Source organism: Stigmatopora nigra, chromosome 2, assembly GCF_051989575.1.
Source record: "Stigmatopora nigra isolate UIUO_SnigA chromosome 2, RoL_Snig_1.1, whole genome shotgun sequence".
Taxonomy (NCBI): Eukaryota; Metazoa; Chordata; class Actinopteri; order Syngnathiformes; family Syngnathidae; genus Stigmatopora; species Stigmatopora nigra.
In genome coordinates, this window is record NC_135509.1 from 20,033,558 (window position 1) to 20,053,344 (window position 19,787).

At 42.9% G+C, this 19,787-nt stretch overlaps 1 protein-coding gene across 2 annotated transcripts; it reads right to left on the bottom strand.

The window, feature by feature from the left end:
• Nucleotides 1-427: 427 nt before the first annotated feature.
• On the bottom strand, nucleotides 428-19,507 carry cfdp1 (craniofacial development protein 1). Of its 2 annotated transcripts, XM_077709692.1 has the most exons (8): nucleotides 19,391-19,507; nucleotides 19,235-19,326; nucleotides 13,674-13,794; nucleotides 10,986-11,181; nucleotides 10,570-10,676; nucleotides 7,240-7,368; nucleotides 1,755-1,916; nucleotides 428-847 (listed from the first exon to the last, which is right to left on the bottom strand). In XM_077709692.1, the coding sequence occupies exons 2-8, from the start codon at nucleotides 19,299-19,301 to the stop codon at nucleotides 754-756; spliced, it is 876 nt and encodes a 291-aa protein (XP_077565818.1). In that variant the 5' UTR covers nucleotides 19,302-19,326; nucleotides 19,391-19,507; the 3' UTR covers nucleotides 428-753. The 2 variants fall into 2 exon arrangements, with proteins under 2 accessions (XP_077565818.1, XP_077565826.1); XM_077709700.1 differs by having other exon boundaries at nucleotides 1,755-1,913; nucleotides 19,235-19,462.
• Between the last annotated feature and the right edge of the window lie 280 nt (nucleotides 19,508-19,787).

Consider the following 19,787-nt stretch of genomic DNA (forward strand, 5'->3'; position numbering starts at 1 on the left):
TCTTTAGATCAGAATCTACCTTAGTGGCTAGCATAACATATGCTAGAAGCTAGCATAACATAGGCTAGTGGCTATAACACAGGCTAGTGGCTAGTATAACACACGCTAGCCTAGTGTCATGCTCGTGCTTTTTTTTAAAGAAGTGCCCAATGTATTGACAAAAAACTGAAGATATACCCACAGACTACGACCCTATCAGACGGTGCGCTTAACAGGTGTGAAAATATTTTTTTCCCTTTTATTGCACATTGGTTGGTTTGTGTGAATTATACTCTGGTGCGACTTGTCCGAAAAATTTACTTTTTGTAAACTCACTTTGCCGGATTTGGTTTTGGAAAATAGCGTAACAGAGACAGTAAGATTAGATGAGTGGCATTATAGGGTCACTTAGGGAGTCAAATTACAAAAATCTATCAATAAGTCATCATAGGGCGGTTAAAAATGTAATACACATTCTGCTTTATTCATGATTTTCAGAGGTGAAGGGTGAGGGGAAGTTTTGATCAAATATTCAGTGTTATTTCACACAAATAATAATCACTGAGCAACATAATTGAAAATAGTAAAAGAATTGAACTGTTACCGAGCTCACAGATTTTCAATTGTAAAAAATATTGACTGACACAAAATATTAAAACATAAATGAAAACAACATCTTACAATTACAAACTACAAACTCATTGAATATTTAAAGAATTCAATTTTCTTGAGTCAAGGAAGAACTGGCGCTTATAGTGCAGAAGAATTTGAAGACTAAGAAGGTTTCATATTTTTTAGGCGCACCGCTTTTTCCATCTCAAACTGTCTGTGATCAACACGCTCCAAAAAGTTCTTCCGCTCCACGTACCTTAACAGAAAAAAAGAGGATACAAAAAGCTTGTTATGTCAACTTTCAATTTCCCATATGTACAGAGATAGAATAAAGTAACCTAACAATATTGTCAGTATTTAAGGACGGAGGACAATGCTTTCAATCTCTATCTTGAGGAAACATTCTATCTTCTTGCAAAAATGAAGCGCTATTTCTGGATGTAAATTCCAATCTCGGTTTTCAAAATCCAGGTTACCCATTAACGTTTGCTAAGAGGCCACATAATTGCTCCAATGTAAATGTCATTGCATAAGAATCATAGTCCACTGTAATACCTATTATTCATTAGTATCCTGGGAAACAATCGTTATTCTAGGTGTGCCAACCATGATTCTGGGTGATTATAATTTTATAAAACCAGGCATTCACCGCACATTTGAACTTGCTTTTACAGTATTTCAAACTGAAATATAGCTCTAAGAAATGTCAGGTGAAGAATATAGAAACACAAACGAAAATGTAAAAATAACGGTAAAAACTTTTAAACTCTATTCTGTTTTTGCGACACAGTAATATAGTGGTTTGCATGTCAACTTCACAGTTCTGCGATATGGGGTTCAATTCCTGGTGGGTTCCGACCTGTCTGTGTGGAATTTACATCTTCCCATGCCTGTATGGGTTTTTTTCCAGGTTTTCCATTTTCTTCTCACATCCCAAAACATGCATGGTAGGCTTGTTGAACACTAAATCATTAATGTGCCCTGCGATTTTCTGGCAACCAAATCAGGGTCTGCCCCGACTAATGCCCATATTTGGCTGGGATAGGTTCCAGCACCCCCGCAACACCTGTGAGGATGAGTGGAACTGAAAATGAATGATCATTGTATTTTATTGCAAAAGTGATACAAACAATGATAGATTACCAAGATTATCAAAATCTTACCCATCTTTACCCCTGTTGTGGATTGCCAGCTCCTCCGTGATACCCTCCTCATGTTTAAAAGCGTCCCAGTCCATCTTTGACTTCTCCAATGTGCTTATTTTTTGTTTCTTTCCACCAATGCGATTCAGTAAACTGCACATTCCGGCTGGCCGTTTTGAACTGCTTGAGAGATTATAGTAACTACAGTATTTATTCACATATAATCCGCCCCCATGTATAAATTGCACCCTTAAAATTGCCTTGAAAAACGTAACATTTTACAATTTTTCGCATAGCATATTCATAGTTTAATAAAGATTACAAATGAATTGAAGGGAAAATCTTTAGAAATATCAGCACATGTGGTATTTCTGAGACAATATGAATCAAAAGCACATCATTAGGGTCAATATCATAATGAATTAATTCATTCAGTCATGGTTGTGTTCTTACTGCAAAGCAGAAAATAACAAAAAAATTGTAACTGTTACTTTGCCGACATCAGGCGTATACTTGATTCAGTCATCATTTCTTTTGTTACAAATGTGCCTTATATGCAAGAAAATACAGTATATTAAACATTATATTGAGATAAAAAAAAATGCTGTGTTCTCACAATGGGTTGCTTTCAAGGGTAACTCTGAGAAAACTATTCAAATATTATTTCCCTGATGCACTAGGGCCATTTAGTTGTTTTTGGTACATCACTATGAATATATTTTAACTGGATCATTTTGTGCACTTTTGAAAATTGTATAATCATGATTGTATTGTTTTCAAAGAATGTGATCCATAATTACAGTAGATAGCCGTTTTTATGCATAGAAAAAGGAGTGTCAAGAATTCACCTGATGAATTAGCAGCAAAAGCAATGCCCCATGAACACAAATTCTACACGTGTTTTGCATTATTCCCCAAAACAAACGAGTATTTCTCCCTTTGAAGTCCAAAATAAATATACAGTGATCATTCACCACTTTGGTGCTCCAATACAGCAGAGATTTTATATGAAAGGATTTTTTTTTTAAGTTCATAAAAAAATTCAAAAAGTATGTTAAGTTGCAATTGAAAAATGCTGGAAGTCAGGATACTGCTTCTTCTTCGGCGCGGAATAATTTTACTGCAGAAGATGAATGACAAGGCCCACGCTGCCTGAAGCTACCATATGCATATGCATATTGAGGAGCACTTCACAGAAAATAACCCAAGGAAGATGTGGCAGGGAATACAAAACATTACCAATTACAATGACAATAATAAGGTGTGTGTTGACACAGATGCATGACTAGGAGAGGAACTGAACCGTTTCTTTGCCCGCTTTGAGACTGACAAATCAGATTAATTCTCAACACATCCACCACCCTGCAGCAGTACACTGAAGCTTCAAGTACAGGAAGTGAGATAGGTACTGCGGACTGTGAACACCAGGACGGCTGCTGACCCTGACAGAATACCTGGGAAGGTGCTCAAAGCCTATGTTGACCAGCTGACTGGGGTTTTCACAAAGATTATCAATTGATCCGTGCAACAATCCATCATCCCCTTCTGCTTGAAATCTGTCACCATTATCCCTGTCCCTGAAGAGCCAACCATTGACAGCCTGAATGATTACAGGCCTGTTGCACTCACACCTGTTATCATGAAGCGCTTTGAAAAGTTGGTCGCCCACCACATCAGGGACACAATCCTACCCTCCGTTGACACTCAACAGTTTGCTTAAAGAGCGAACAGGTCCACTGAGGACGCTTTCGCAGTAGCTCTACACACAGCACTGAGCCACCTAGAGCACTAGGGGAAGTGTGAGGATGCTTTTCATTGACTATGGCTCAGCCTTCAAAACTATAATACCAGACATTCTGGCTCACAAACTCTCTCACATTGGTCTATGCTCTTCCATCTGCTACTGAATTAAGAATTTCTTAATCAACCGTCCACAAACTGTTAGACTTGGTCCCCACCTCTCTCCCTCCATTACACTGAGCACTGGCTCTCCTCAAGGTTGTGTACGGAGTCATCTTCTATACTCCCTGTTCACATACGCCAGTACACCGACCCACCCCTCTAACTCCGTCATCAAATTTGCTGATGACACCACTGTGGTCGGACTCATCTCATGGGGGATGAGTTTGCCTCCAGAGATGATGTTAGCTTAGAACTTTATTTCGTCCCGTATTCGGGAAATTTCTTGGTAGCAAGACACACAAGACATTGTAGACATAGGTAAAAAACTGGAGCCACATACAGGAAGTCCACCTACTGCAGACTGAGACTAGGGTTACCACACAGTCCCTCAGTAGTCTGGAGGTTTTAAAGATCCTCTTCCTTACCTAGATCCTCCTAAGCTTTCCTATCACCTAATCAGCAACAGCGGAGACGCTGGTGGGAGGCCTCAAAGCAAACATCGACTCCTCCATCGGACTGGGGAGAGATCTCACGCTCCTATAACAATGATGGATTGCTCGGTCTGGAGTGTGGCCTTTTCTCCCAGCACTATCGTCCACTGCTTACAGCTGATCTAGCGTGCATGACAGCGGAGGCACGGCTGAACGGCTCCAAAGAGCCACGCAACGGGTGGGGCCGAGTCGCAAAGGCCGCAGAACAAAGCAAAAAGCAGAAAGCACAAAGTAAAGTATGGGGAAAATCATTAAGAAATACCAAAATCCAATTTAAAAAAAAGAAAGTAAAGGAGCAAAAACACAGAACGAGCAAACAGACTGCCACTTGGGCTGCGCCATCTTGGTTGCGGGAGCAAAAACGGATACAGACAAAAAAAAGATGTGGATAAAGCTGGAACCACATATAGGAACTCTTTCACAAGATGGGGAACTTCTGCAGACTGTGACCGAGGTTGAAAATATGCATAGTCACTCTTCCAAGCTTTTCCGCACAGTCTGTCTCTCAGTGGTCTGGAGCTAAAGAATCAACAGTAGCAGAGTACAACCCCTTTACTCCGTTTGCGGACTGGTAAGCGCCGATAGCTCTTCCATCTTATCGGGGCGGGATCTCACTTTCCCCATAATAATAGATGGAATGGTTGGTCTGAAGTGTGGCTTCTTCTCCCGGCACTTTTGTCCAGCTACGGATTTCCAGCAGCATTGAGGTGTTGCTTATTCTGCTGCGTATTGTTCACAGCTAATCCCATGTGTATGACAGCGTATGCATGGCTGAATGGTTCCAAAAAAGAAGCAGAAAGGAGCCAGGCTAACAGAACAAAGAAAGTTGCAAAAACATCCAAGTAAAAAGTATAAAGTACAAAGTAAAGTTGAAGGAATGTATAAAGAAATGTGAAATGTAATAAAAAAAGATAAAGGCTGTAAAACACGAAAAACAAATAAGAGTGGACAGAGCTACTGTCACTGGCTGCCGCGCGTGATGGCGCCATCTTGGAGAAAAAAAATGTCTTTGTGGTGTTTGATGGTCAACCTCGCACTAAACACACCAAAAACTAAAGAAATAATCCTGGATTTTCCCAAACGCAGCACGGATCTGGCACCACTCCTCATAAATGGAGTTTGCATAGAAAGGGTCCAGTCCTTCAAATTCCTGGGGGTCCACGTCATGGACAAGCTCTCCTAGTCTACCAACACCACGGCAGTGGTGAAGATGGTCCAGAAGCGACTCCATTTCCTGAGGGTGCTCAGGAGGAACAACTTGGACAATAAGCTTCTGGTAACCTACATAGAGCCTCTGCGGAGATCATCCTGGCATACTGCATTAGTGTGGTACGCTAGAAGCATGGCAGCAGACAGAAAGGCCACACAGAGAGTGATCAACACCGCCCAGAAGATCATTGGCTGCTCTCTGCCCTCACTGGATGTTGCCAGCCCTCGCTACCTTATCAGCACATTGTTAGGGACCCTTACCACCCTGGTCATAACCTGTTCCAGCTGCTGCCCTCTGGGAGACACTACAGGTCTCACAAAATACGGACAAATAGACTTAGGGACAGTTTTTTTTCCCCCAGAGGCATCAGGCCTCTGAACATGCATTAGCACGACACAAAATCCCTTCTGTGCAATAACTTTGGGGTGTGCAATAACAATGTGCAATATCTTAGATTGTGCAATGAAGAATGCAAAGAATGTGCCTTTTTATATTTCTTATGTTTTTACTGAGAAACACACTTTGTAGAGTAGCACACCTAATTTCGTTATACGCAGCTTTTGTATAATCACAATAAAGGCTTTTGATTTTAATATTTTTTTTATACACATACATATACAGTGGGGCAAATAAGTATTTAGTCAAGCACCAATTGTGTAAGTTCTCCTACTTGATAAGATAAGAGATGGGCTGGAACATGGTTGATGAACCATATAAAGGTCTTAGTGTATAAATGAACCTTGGACAGCAGACTCTAATTGTTGCATCCAATCGATTCCATTTAAAAACACCATTAAGGGGTGATTGCGAGTACAGACGCTCCCCTACTTACGAACAGGTACATACGAACATTTCTGCAAATTGTGTTTATGTCGAAAAATGTTTGTAAGTTCGATTTTGTATTGCGTACCTTTTTCCGAGTAGTGCCTCTTTTCGCCGCTAATACAGACACATGGCGCTGTGAGCTCAGCTCACCCAGGATCTACATTCCTCTGCCCAGTTCGTTGCAATGCGGAAGTGTGACGTATTTCCAGTGCGCAAAGAACCTTTTTCATTTCTATCATTAAATATCTCGTGCATCCATTATTCAATATGGTTGGTGAAAAGCAAAAGGCTTCTCATAAGGGAGGTGCAAGGAAGAGGCAAGCCATTTCATTTGAAATGAAAGTGGCAATAATAAAGAAGCTTGATGCACATGAGAAATTGGCGAGTGTTGCACGGGAATACGATTTGAATCGTTCGACCATCACTACCATTTATGAACAGAAAGATCGTGCAGCAGGACTCAAATATTGAACGTTGCACAAAGGTTGCAAATCAATTGAATCATACAGTGCTACTATATCATCTATGATGAAATAAAAGAAGAAAACTGCAATCGTCATTAGATAGCTTCTTTTGGCCAGTTTCTAGTAAATCTCTCCATTTCTCCAATGTATGTACGTATACAGTACTGTATGGATTTTCTCCGTTTTATTGAATGTTTTTTTTCAGTACAAACCAATGCTGGTTACTTATACAAGCCTTAAACATTCAAATGCATTTATATAGAACTTCAATGTACTTATATAGGCCTTAAACATAAATTATAATACAAAATAGCACTGAATCAACCTCAATTTGAACAATTTCAACTCATGAATATTTTCAACTTATGAACAAGCGCTGGGAACCTAACTTGTTCCTAAGTAGGGGAGCGTCTGTACGTTTTAGGGTGCATTCCTATCGGCATTAAATATACTGTCCGGAAATGCAATACCTATCATGATTTTGCAGTCAAGTTAAGAGCTTTTGAAACTTCAAAGGCCGGGTGGCTCTTGTCCAAATATATCTTACGCACGAATTCCAGCAGTGTCAGAAAACTTTAGCAATGTTCATGTGAAGAATGAACTGTTCTTTATACCTGGGTTGAGAACAAGTCGATTGGTGTGGAGGTGAAGTGGGTTTATCTGTACCCATCCTCTCTTCAGTGCATTGAGCCTTAAAATGCATTTTAGCTTCTCTGGAGTCTAATGATACTTCTTTATTGACCCTATAAAGGAATAGACAGTTATACAAATAAAAAAAGCAAAAACTAATTTCATATCAATAATTAGACAAGGACATAAAAAACAAAAATGTACATGGCAACAAAGTTATCAATTCCATATATTCGAAATGTAAAAAATTCATTAAATGTGGTGACCAGTGTTATCAATAAAAATAACTATCTTGAATTCACATCGATACCACTACAAGTTATTTTAGGTCCCTGCGGACTGGGTGATGGTGGCGCTGAATGATCCCTTGAGCATGTATATAGCAGGTATGAGTTTCAGTATCATCAGTGTTCTGAATCTTATTTTCTTAACTTGAGATGCAGAACACAAGTGTCCAGTCTCCTTCTCCAGTAAGGCTAATTCTTCTACCCCAATATTATGTCATTTGACCTTTTTCACCAGTTCCTGTATAGGTACCTTGTTAATTCACTTTGTGTTTGCTGTCTGTTCATTCCACTAGGGGTGTGGTATCATTAGCACTGCCTTGAACATTAATGTGAAACCTCACCTGCTTTCGTACATGCATGAATACGTTTAGGTCTTAACACGCAGCCATTTTTTGTTAAAGAGCCTGACAGCTGATGAGAGGAAGGATCTGCGGAAGCCCTCCTTCCTGCAATGAGTCTATTGCTGAAAGAGCTTCGAAGGGACTCCACAGACTCATGCAGGGTGTGGGAGGTCCTGTCCATGATGGAAATCATCCTGGCCAGCATCCTCCGCTCTCCCACATCCTCCACAGAGTCCAAAGGACAGCCCAGAACAGAAAGGGCCCTCCTGATCAGCTAAATCAGCCTGATCCTGTCCCTCTCCGTGCTCCCGCATCCCCAACAGACCACTGCACAAAACACTATAGATGCCACCACAGTGTCGTAGAAAGTCCTCAGCAGTGTCCTGCACACTCCAAAGGACCGTAGACTCCTCAATAGGTAGAGGCGGCTCTGGCCCCTTTTGTACAGGGCATCTATGTTTGTGGACCAGTCTGGCTTGTTGTTGAGATGAACACTCAGGCACTTCAAATTATCCACGATTTCAATGTCTTTACCCTGGATGTTCACCTGAGTGGTCTGTTGAGGAGTCCCACGAAAGTCGATGACCATTTCCTTTGTCTTACTGGTATTGATGTAGAGGTGGTTTTGCCTACAGCAGTCAACAAAGGCTGGGATGACTCCCCTGTACTCCAGGTCGTTCCCGTCCGTCACTCGTACAACGATAGCGGTGTCGTCAGAGGACTTCTGGAGTTGGCAGGTGTCTGTATTATGTTTGAAGTCTGATGTGTAGAGGGAGAAAGCACTGTGCCTTGTGGGACCCCCGTGCTGCAAGCTACCACATCAGACGTACAGTCCCGTAGTCTCACATATTGTGGTCTGTCAGTGAGGAAGTCGATGATCCATGCGGCTAGGTGGTTCTTTACTCCAGCCTCTTCCAGTTTCCCCCTCGGTAGGACCGGCGGAATGGTTTTGAACGCACTGGAGGGGTCAAAAAACATCATTCTCACCGTGCTTCCCGTGTTATCCAGGTGTGAAAGGGACCTGTCCATCAGGTAGGTGGTAGTATCCTCCACACCAATGCCTGGATGATAAGCGAACTGCAGAGGGTCCAGCTCTGCATTCATCAGGGGGCTGAGGTGGTTGAGGATGATCCTCTCCAATGTTTTGATCAGGTGGGAGGTTAATGCTACTGGCCTGAATTGTTTGGCTCGCTGGGGTTCGCGGTCTATGGAACTGGGACCACACAGGAAGTTTTCTACAAGGTGGGGTCCTTCTGCAGACTGAAGCTGAGGTTGAAAATATGCAGAATCACTTTGCCAAGCTAATCCACCCACTCTCTCAATAGTCTGAAGCTGAGGCCGTCTGTACCGGTAGCCTTCCTTGCCTCGATCTTATTTAACTGTTTTATCAACCGATCGACAGTGATACAGAGACCGGTAAAAGAGGGGGAGGATGAGGAGAATGGGGAGGGAGTTGCTTCTGGTCTGACCACCACTTGAGGGGGATTGACGGCCTTGAGTCTGACCACTGAAGCGGTTTCAACGTGTGGGAAGTTGCAAGTCCCAGTGTTCTTTACTGGGAGTGTCCACTACATTTGATACCTCCTCTCACACCCCCTATGGTGTTACTGCCGCATGTTGCTCTCCTTTTACGCAAGTTTAAGATTAAGCTGGATCCGTTCCCACAGGGAAGGGCGAATCCGTCTGGGTTGATTCATACAATTTGAAATGTGATAAAGAGTGTTTCTCAAACACCATCTTCTTTGGCTCCAGCTCTCTGTAGAAGGGTGGCAGGCTTTGACGTGCCTTTCCACTGCTCCCACAGGTTGACTAAGGTTATAGAAAGTTTCTCGCGGATACTGGTCTAACAACCAAAACACCCTCAGCACTGCCATCTAATTGTCAGTAGGCATGGAATAGGCTCGTTATAAAGGTATCAATGGTTATTATGATTCGGAAAGATCGTAAATATGAAGGTTCATCTCACCTCTCTGAAATGCAATGTTCCTCTCTCCTCATTCTTAAAAACATTGAAGGTAACCCAGAAGTTGTTTTCACTGTGCCACATTAATATACTTAAAAATTAGATACCATAAGACAATGGATGGTTTATGTCCGCAATGGTAAGGTTAACTAATCATAATTGTGTAAAGTTGTCAAGTGTGACAACATTCATCTTAATTGACTTTAATTGAATAGTAACTCAGTGGTTATATATCTTCTCGATGGAATTCCCAAGTGAGTACCCAAAAGTTGCCATTAAAATCATGAGATGAACCCAGAATAACCATATTGCTATTTGATAGTCATTCCGGATTGATATAAAAATAGTTATGCTTGCTTGTAACTTATCCGTTTTAGCCCACTTTTCAACCTCTACATCAGAGGTCCCCCAACTGGTCCTTAAGGGCCACTGTGGGTGCAGGTTTTTATTCCAAGCGATCCAGCACAGACATTTTGACCAATGAGATTTTTGCAGAAAACAAGAAGCACCCGAGTGCAGTCCACTGATTGCACATGTAGGACACAAGATTGGTGAAAAGGTGTCCTCTTGCTGGGTTGGAACTAAAACCTGCACCCACTGCAGCCATTAGTGGAATAGTTTGGAGACTACTGCTCTACACCATTCTCTTGTCCTGAAAGTGCATGACAAAAATAAATGCTTTAAAAGTAGAAACATTCTTGGTAGAATAATCAAAAACTGTACCTCACTTCTTCACCAGCAAAGTCAAAAACTTTTACAATGGTGACTTTGGCTGGGTCCAATTCCTTTGATTCAGTTCTCCTAAAATCATTGGAATCTGAAGAATGAGCCTAGGGAATTGGAACAATCAATGACCAACGGTTTCAAGAAACTCAAGCGTTCTCAACAACTGATACCATGAATCAATTATTGTCTACGTGTTGAACATAATAAGCAATCAATGAAACAGAAATATGCAATACTTAATGTTTTGAAGTCTGTGCAAGTGGGCATTTTCAAATGATCGTCAACATTTCTATAAAATCCCAATATCCAATTACTGTTGAGCCTAACATTTCCTGTCCCACAAAGGTAAAGCACTTTGATGATTTATGTTTAAAAAAGACAACTGGTGACATATGGTGCAGTATTCAAGTTACCTCAAGTGTGGCGTGAGATACTGAAGAGACCATTGATGGCTTGGGTGTAGGGGCAACATCAGACAAGAAACTAGCCCAGAGAGAATCAGATTTTTTCTTGTTTGCAGCTTCATCATTACTTTCTGTTTGTGCAACATTTGCTATGATATCCTGAAGTACCTCATCATCTTTAGTAGAATCTCGTTTTGACCTCTTTCTGTGCAAAAAAAATAACGCTAAAATGACAATGGTAACAAATGTTCGCATAAAAACTTCCACTATATATACCACTAACTATATATACACACACAAACCAGATGGCGGCAAGAGCCCGTTCAACCAGGACCGAAAAGCCGTCCACTTTGTACAACATATTAGACTTTAGCCTGTGCCCTAGGGCGCCCCGGTGGAGCTAGTGGTTAGCGTGTCGGCCTAACAGCTCTGGGTTCCTGGGTTTAAATCCAGCTCATGTCCACCAGAGTAGAGTTTGCACTTTTTTTTATTTTCTCTTAGATATTTAGGCTAACTGGGACATGAGTGCAAAAACAAGGAATTATCTTTTTACATGTTGTTTCTGTGAAAAATTATATCCACATCATAAGTGGACACCAGGCCCTTGCAGTCTGAAATTTAACATTGTAAGAGGATCATTCAGTCTAGAACAGTGGTTTTCAAAGTGGGCGGTACCGCCCCCCGGGGGGCGGTGTGAACTTTCAGGGGGGCGCTGACGAATAAACAGGCGAATGGGGGGCGTTGAAATAGTGAAGGGGGCGATGGAGCAATTACAGTAAAATGTGACGTTGGTGTTTGTAGAAAGACCGGAAAAATTGATTGTCTGTAATAAAAAGTCGACAAAAAACAAGCTTTATTGAAACAAGAAACGTTGTCTGCTCGAGCGCTCACGAGCAGCGCGCATATACCGTATATCACTAATTGTCGCGAGTTTATCGTCGATGCAGGCGACTGGGGAAACCACCACCATCCAGTCAGCCGCAGAGGAGCACACAATAGCGCGCCGGCAGCATTTAACCACAGACGTATGCGCACAGCGACCGGCTTAATGCATCAGCTATCAATTTTTATGATTCGAGGTGAACTGCGCATTGGTCTATTAAAAGAAACGAAATTAGCGAATAATATCTGAGGCGCCTGTCTTCTATTTATTTAAGCTTCGTTCGTTGGAAAGGGGTAAAGAGGGGGGCGTTGGCATTTTGGCCCGGCGGTGAAGGGGGCGGTGGCCAAAAAAGTTTGAAAATCACTGGTCTAGAAGGAAATGTATGGAAGAGAGAATCTTGAAACATGGATAGTGGTTGTTGTGAGACATCCAATTGAATTAAATGCTCATTATGAGATGGAATGAGGGCGATTAAATTGGAGCCCAGTAGAGCGTAGAAATGTTCTCACACCGCACTTAAGGGTGCAGGCTTAGCTACGAGTGCATTTTCTGTTTTTGTCAATACATAGGGCGCTTCGTTTTAAAGGACACGCTGCTATGGTTGTGCTAGCATGACACATAGCATAGCACATACCATGCACACTAGCGTATGTTTTAAAAAGGTCAACAGCAAAACTGCGTTTGATTTTGTTTTATTGACGTAATGTATATGTATTTGCCTGTGTGTCTGTGCGTATGTGTTTATGCGTTTGTCGTCTGTCTCTGTTTGTGCGTCGGTCTGTCTCTGTGCGTCTGAATGTCAATCTCAGTTTCCGTGCCTCCCTGTCCCTCCGTGACCCCCCCCCCCCCCCCCCCCCCCCGTCCCTACCCGTCCCTCCCTGTCCCTCCGTGTCTTTTTGTGTGCCTTTCTGTGTGCTTGTCTCTGTGTGCTATGTAATTCACAATAATTCCTCACTTAAAATGTTTAACGTTGAGATAAAATACATTTTAAACATATTTTAGATATCGAGACGGGTAGAAAAAGAGAGCCCTAGGAGTGATAGTGTGTGTGCACGCGCGTGTTGTGTGCAGCACTACATGCTTTGTAGCGCTGCACTTTTGGCAGCAATTTTGATCTCCAGATTCTTAATCTGGGAGAGTTTGTCTTTACCAGCCCTCTTCAGAACATTTGATTTAGAGATGAGCTGGGCCATTTTGCTCACTGCCTTGCCCCATTCTTCCTCCTCCAACACGTCTACGTCTTTGCCAAGGCTGTCAATTACTTGATGCAGATTGTTCCTTTTGACTTTGAGGTCTCGTAAGTGCTCGTCTGTATTTGCCCTTTTCTTCCCTTGTGTCTCTGGCTCCTTCCTCTTCCTCTGATCATCCAAATGCAAGTGGTACCTGGATCTGGAAGCCTGTGTGCAACTAATGTACCTACTTTCATATTCTCTGTTTCATTCTCTTTGATCACAGAGAAGCCCCTCTCGACAGACGCCTGACCATGAGATAGCAGTAATAGCCTCTGGCAAAAAGCCCAAAGGTATACCTTGTTGATGAAGCCATGAAGGAATACATCTAGCCTCTTTTAACTCTTTTGGCTGGAAGGAGATGAAATCTTCATGTCTACACTCCACAGACAACGAAATTTAGCACTTTTACACTAGGTCTTAAATGACCCAAATGAGACTTTAGACTTACAGTGAAAAATATTAGATATTTTAGACAGTTTTGGGCCTAAAATTGAAATAGTCTATTTTTAGATTTTTTTTTTTAAACTTTTTTTAGACTCAGCGGAATCCCTGGACTTAGCATAACCAACATGTTCAACTAACCTTACTATATCTTTATTCTTCACAGTCCTTTTTGTCATATTGTCAGGTTGTGGCCCATCACTTTCATTCAGAGGGTCTTCTTTTACACACTCGTTAATATCATCTTCACTCACACTATAATCTATTGAGAAAAGCAAAATAAAACAATATTAGGAACAATTTTAATCTCATCCAAGATTTTTCTCTCGGAATACTACAACCTCTGTGTTCTTTGCGAATCATTATCTGCGGTACACCGGACCATCGCTCACGGCACAGTGGTTGGAAAACACTGTTACCCAATGGGAGTTAGATGACGAGCATTTTTTTCTAGGCCGCAAGCTAGTCCGATCAGACAGGACATTCGACTCAGGGGAAAAGAGAGATGCTAGTCTTTGCATTTATGTGTATAAGGGATGGTGTAACAATTGCACTGCTCTGGCGGTGATATGCAGAATCTTCTTTCTGCCCATAGATCCCATGGATCCAAGATGTATGTGTGTATACATACACACACACACACATACATATACACGTATACGCGTATGAGGAAGTCGTGTATACGTATATACGTGTGTATACGCGTATACACACGTATACACACACGTACACACACACACACGTACACACACACACACACGTACACACACACACACGTACACACACACACACACGTACACACACACACACACACGTACACACACACATACACACACACACACGTACACACACACACACACGTACACACACACATACACACACACACACGTACACACACACACACACGTACACACACACACACACGTACACACACACACACACGTACACACACACACACACGTACACACACACACACATACACACACACACACACACACGTACACACACACACACACACACGTACACACACACACACACACACACGTACACACACACGTACACACAACCGTACACACACACACACGTACACACACACACACACACACACACATAAACACACACACATACACACACACACACACACAAGCGCTACTTCCTGCAATGAGGGTGCAGCAGTCTGTTGCTGAAAGAGCTTAGAAGGGACTCCACAGACTCACGCAGGGTGTGGGAGGTCCTGTCCATGATGGAAATCCTCCTTGGTCAGCATCCGCCACTCTCCCAAAGGACAGCCCAGAACAGAAAGGGCCCTCCTGATCAGCTTAATCAGCCTGATCCTGTCCGTCTCTGTGCTCCCGCATCCCCAACAGACCACTGTATAAAACACTATAGATACCACCACAGTGTCGTAGAAAGTCTTTAGCAGTGTCTTGCACACTCCAAAGGATCGTAGACTCCTCAATAAGTAGAGGCGGCTCTGACACAGGTACTTCAAATTCTTCACGATTCCAATGTCTTTACCCTGGATGTTCACCTGAGTGGTCTGTCGAGGAGTCCCCCGAAAGACGATGACCATTTCCTTTGTCTTACTGGTATTGATGTAGAGGTGGTTTTGCCTGCACCAGTCAACAACGGCTGTGATGACTCCCCTGTACTCCAGGTCGTTCCCGTCCGTCACTCGTCCAACAATAGCAGTGTCGTCAGAGAACTTCTGGAGGTGGCAGGTGGTTATGTTTGAAGTCTGATGTGTACAGGGAAAAGACGGGTGGGGAAGGCACTGTGCCTTTTTGGGCCCCCGTGCTGCAAGCTACCACATCAGACGTACAGTCCTGGAGTCTCACATATTGTGGTCTGTCAATGAGGAAATCGATGATCCATGCGGCTAGGTGGCTCCTTATTCCAGCCTCTTCCAGTTTCCCTCTCTGTAGGACCGGCGGAATGGATTTAAACACACTGGAGGGGTCAAAAACATCATTCTCACCGTGCTTCCCGTGTTCTCCAGGTGTGAAAGGGACCTGTGCATCAGGTAGGTGGTAGTATCCTCCACACCAATGCCTGGATGATAGGCGAACTGCAGAGGGTCCAGCTCTGCATTCATCAGGGGGCTGAGGTGGTTGAGGATGATCCTCTCCAATGTTTTGACCGGGTGGGAGGTTAATGCTACCGGCCTGAAGTGGTTTGGCTTCCTGGGGTTCGCGGTCTATGGAACTGGGACCATGTCCTTCTGCAGACTGAGGCTGAGGTTGAAATTATGCAGAATCACTTTGCCAAGCTGATCCGCCCACTCTCTCAGTAGTCTGGAGCTGAGGCCGTCTGGACCGGTAGCCTTCCTTGCCTCAATGACACAGAGACCGGTGAAAGAGGGGGAGGAAAAGGAGAACGAGGGGGGAAGAGTTGCTTCTGGTCTGGGTGGTCAGGGGTGTGGGGGCAGGACTGAATTTGTTAAAGAACTGATTCAGTTAATTGGCCCACTCCCAGAGATGAGGTCAACAAACTGTCTTCATGGTGTTTGGTGAACAATCTCACTAAACACCACGAAAACTAAATAAATAATCCTGGACTTTCGCATACACAGCACAGCACTCCTCATAAATGGAGTATGCGTAGACAGGGTCCAGTCCTTCCGATTCCACGTCACAGACAAGCTCACCTAGTCTACCAACACCACAGCAGTGGTGAAGAAGGCCCTGAAACGACTCCATTTCCTGTGGGTACTCAGGAGGAACAACTTGGACACTAAGCTTCTGGTAACCTTCTATAGAGCTACTGTGGAGAGCAAATAGACTTAAGGACATTTTTTCCCACTGCCATCAGGACTCTTCTCTGTCCAAAAGCTCAGCACCGGCTCCCCCCAAAGCTGTGTGCCGAGTCCACTACTCTACTCATTCTGCACACACGTCTGCAGACCCACGCACCCCGAGAACATCATCGTGAAATTTGCAGACGATACAACACCTGAACAATGGTGCGCTCTCAACAACTCGGCGGTAAATGTCTCCAAAACCAGAGAACTCCTCTTGGACGTCCGACGGAACAAGGCTGGTCCGTCGATCCGGTATATTCACGGCGTATTTGTGGAGCAAATGGAGACTCTCATATTCCTAGATGTCCAAATCTCTGCTGATCTCACTTGGACGGCAAACACCACAGCACTCGACAAGAAGGCGCAACAGAGGCTACAACATTTCCTGAGTGTGGAGTGCAGGTGACATTATACTGGTCTTTGAGAGGATACAGACCTACGCTGTGCCAGTGTGGCACTCAAGCTGCACAGAAGCTGACAGGAAAAGACTGCAGAGGGTGATGAACACAGCTCAAAAGATCAACTGCCCCGACTACCCTGTCCAGCATTTACGAATCCCGGAGCCTTAGAGGGGAAGAGAGCATTATAAAACACAATACATATCCCTGCTTCCACTACTTTAACCAGCTGCCCTCTGGGAGGCGCTACAGAGCCATAACAGCCAAGGTGAAAAAACTCAAGAGTTTCTCCCCAAGAGCAAGAAATACAACGAAAAAAATCAATATTAGCAAGTTAGCTTCGTGTTGCGATGCTCTTTTATAGCGCTGGGACATCTCATCTCCAAAGATACTACGGTCAGAGTGAGACGAAGGCAGGCAGATGATTCTTCCGCTTCTTTTATATCAAATCCAAGTAATTAACAATGCCGAGCACTCTCCTTTCCAGTGCACTTTGATGAACACCGAATCAAACACCGCTGGAAACGTTTGTGCCTAAACGAAAAGAAGGAGATATAACCTGTTTTTTTTTTTTATCAAAACAACGGAACACAACGGAAAATGTATAACAATCAAAGTGGAATTTAGTTTTATTTCAAAATCAAGGCCACCCCCGTTTGGCCGGTCTGAACACGTTTAACTAGGTACAGACAGCAGGGCCCTTGGTAAGATGTCTGCCCGGGACCTACGTAAGAAGGCCGTGCCCCAAGCGAGCAGTGACAGGGATGTAATTTTTTTTCACATTTCATGCAAAATACGTACATTTTTCTATTTCTTGAATTTCATTCATAGATGTTTCATCTGTTTATCTTTTATCTATTTTGAAATAAATGTAAGTATCGGTAAAAAACGCCATTTTGAAGTGACTTCATTGTGTCGCTGCATTGCTAATTTGCATGTTGTGTTTTTATGCGCATATAAGCTTACCCCGATTCAGTAATTGTTTTTGTATGACAAAAGCAGCTTATATGCGAGTAAATACGGTTGTCAACCCTGTATGTATATATTCACTTTCCGTACCACTGAGCGGCGGTCCGTGCATTTTCTAGCGACGCCCTCAAACCAAACCTGAAAAACTATTTTATGGCTATAAAATCTCTACTGCATCTACAGCTGCAACACAAAAATTAATGAATAATAACCTCCTACAATTAAAATATTATTTAGGAATATAGCCATATTTTACTCACCAAAAATCTTTTTTAACTGTACACAATATCCATCCTCCTTTCTTCCTTTCTATTGACATAGAAGCTAATGCTGAAAGTCGAGCCTGTCGTGGTGCATTTCTGGCATACATTTTTATTCGGGTTAGTGGTGAAAATATTCGTTGCCGGTTTGTGACAGATTTGCTTGCTTTGGAGTTGCTTTCTTAATGATGTCCAGCCTTTTTCTCTTGAAAAGTCTGTCTTGAAAATGGCTTTAAATCAACAACAATATATTTGCTTGTGCAGCTCGCTCCAGACAGTTTAGTACCTTTGGCCCGCCTACTCTATCTCCCGCCAATCAAAGTTGGTGAAAGCGATGACGTATCCCGATGCTAGCGAGAAGGCAATGACGTATCCCTACGCTGGCGACAAGGCATTGTGGTGTTGCCAACTCGAAATCGGATTGGTTAAAGCAACAGTCTTATCGCCGCTTGTTTAATGCAGCAGAGCCCGCAGAACTGATTGTGAAGGCCTTGAGGCCGATTTCTGACCCTGGCAACAAATAATGGCTGAAATTTTATTGGTTAATTGCTTCAATATGAAAAGACACATCTGGAAGCAGTGCAACCAGGGGGAAAGGCAATGAAAGGAAGCTAACAGACAGTATTGATGGACTAAATATTACATATATGATGCCAGCAGAGAAGGCTTTGAAGACCCTGACGGCCTGCGACTGGACCACTTATTGTAAAGAGTTGTGGGGGCGCTAATTCCAGCCAACTATGGGCACCAGGTGGTGGCACACCCTGAATTGGTGGCCAGCCAATCCAAGGGCACAAGGAAAATCATTCACACTAACACCCACACCTAGGGGAAGTTTTGAGTGTTCAATCAGCCTACCATGCTCGTTTTGGGGATATGGGAGGAAACAGGAATATCCGGAGAAAACCTACACGAGCCAGAGGAGAGCATGGTAACTCCACACAAAAAGGTCCAGACCTGGGATCGAACTCTCAATCTCGGAACTGTGAGGCAGACGCGCAAACTACTCGTTCACAGTGGTAAAATAATTCCAACCACATTAGGTATATTTCTATAAAACTGTTCCGTGTCTATTTCAAATGTTAATTTTGATGTTGTCAGTAGGGAAATTGAAAAGAACTAGAAAAAATAATGCAAACTCCAATTATAATACACGTGAACACTTACGATGTTCTATTATGCCTGGTTTAATTCCGAGAAGAAGAAAAAAAAATTGGATATATAATCAATGTTAAAACTATCCATCTTTTCCTTCGGGGTACCAACGAGTCTCACCTGAAGGTACGTAATCTCCATCTTCATTCGATACATAGCTATCAGAATCATCGTCAGAACAGTTCATTGCAGCTTCTGTATGAGGGACGAAACTGCGAAATGAAAAGTCTATGTACCAGTGTTTCAATATACAATTATTTTTGACAGCCTTCCTACTTGTTCGTGAAAAGATTCTTCTTCTGCGAAATTCGTGTTGTTCTTCGTGTTTTCTTTTGGAAGGATGACAAACCGATTTTAGGTTCGTTATCGCCACCTTCCGAACTGGGGTATGAAACAGAATAGATGCGTCATGGCGCTGTAAATAAAATGGGATGAACATCATCGCGTTTTGGCCATATTGTGTCAGTGCCATTCGCGATATATCACAAACGGCTTGATTTGCATAAAATAAACGGTATGCTGATTTTTTTCAGGAATAATCCACTCTGAACCATAAGCACATTAATTTGGTTTGTTACAGGGTTGGACAAAGAAACTTTTTCAGATCAGAGATCTGACATTTCATCAAACGCACGGGCGTTTATCCTGTCTGCCTCACACACCGACTCGATCC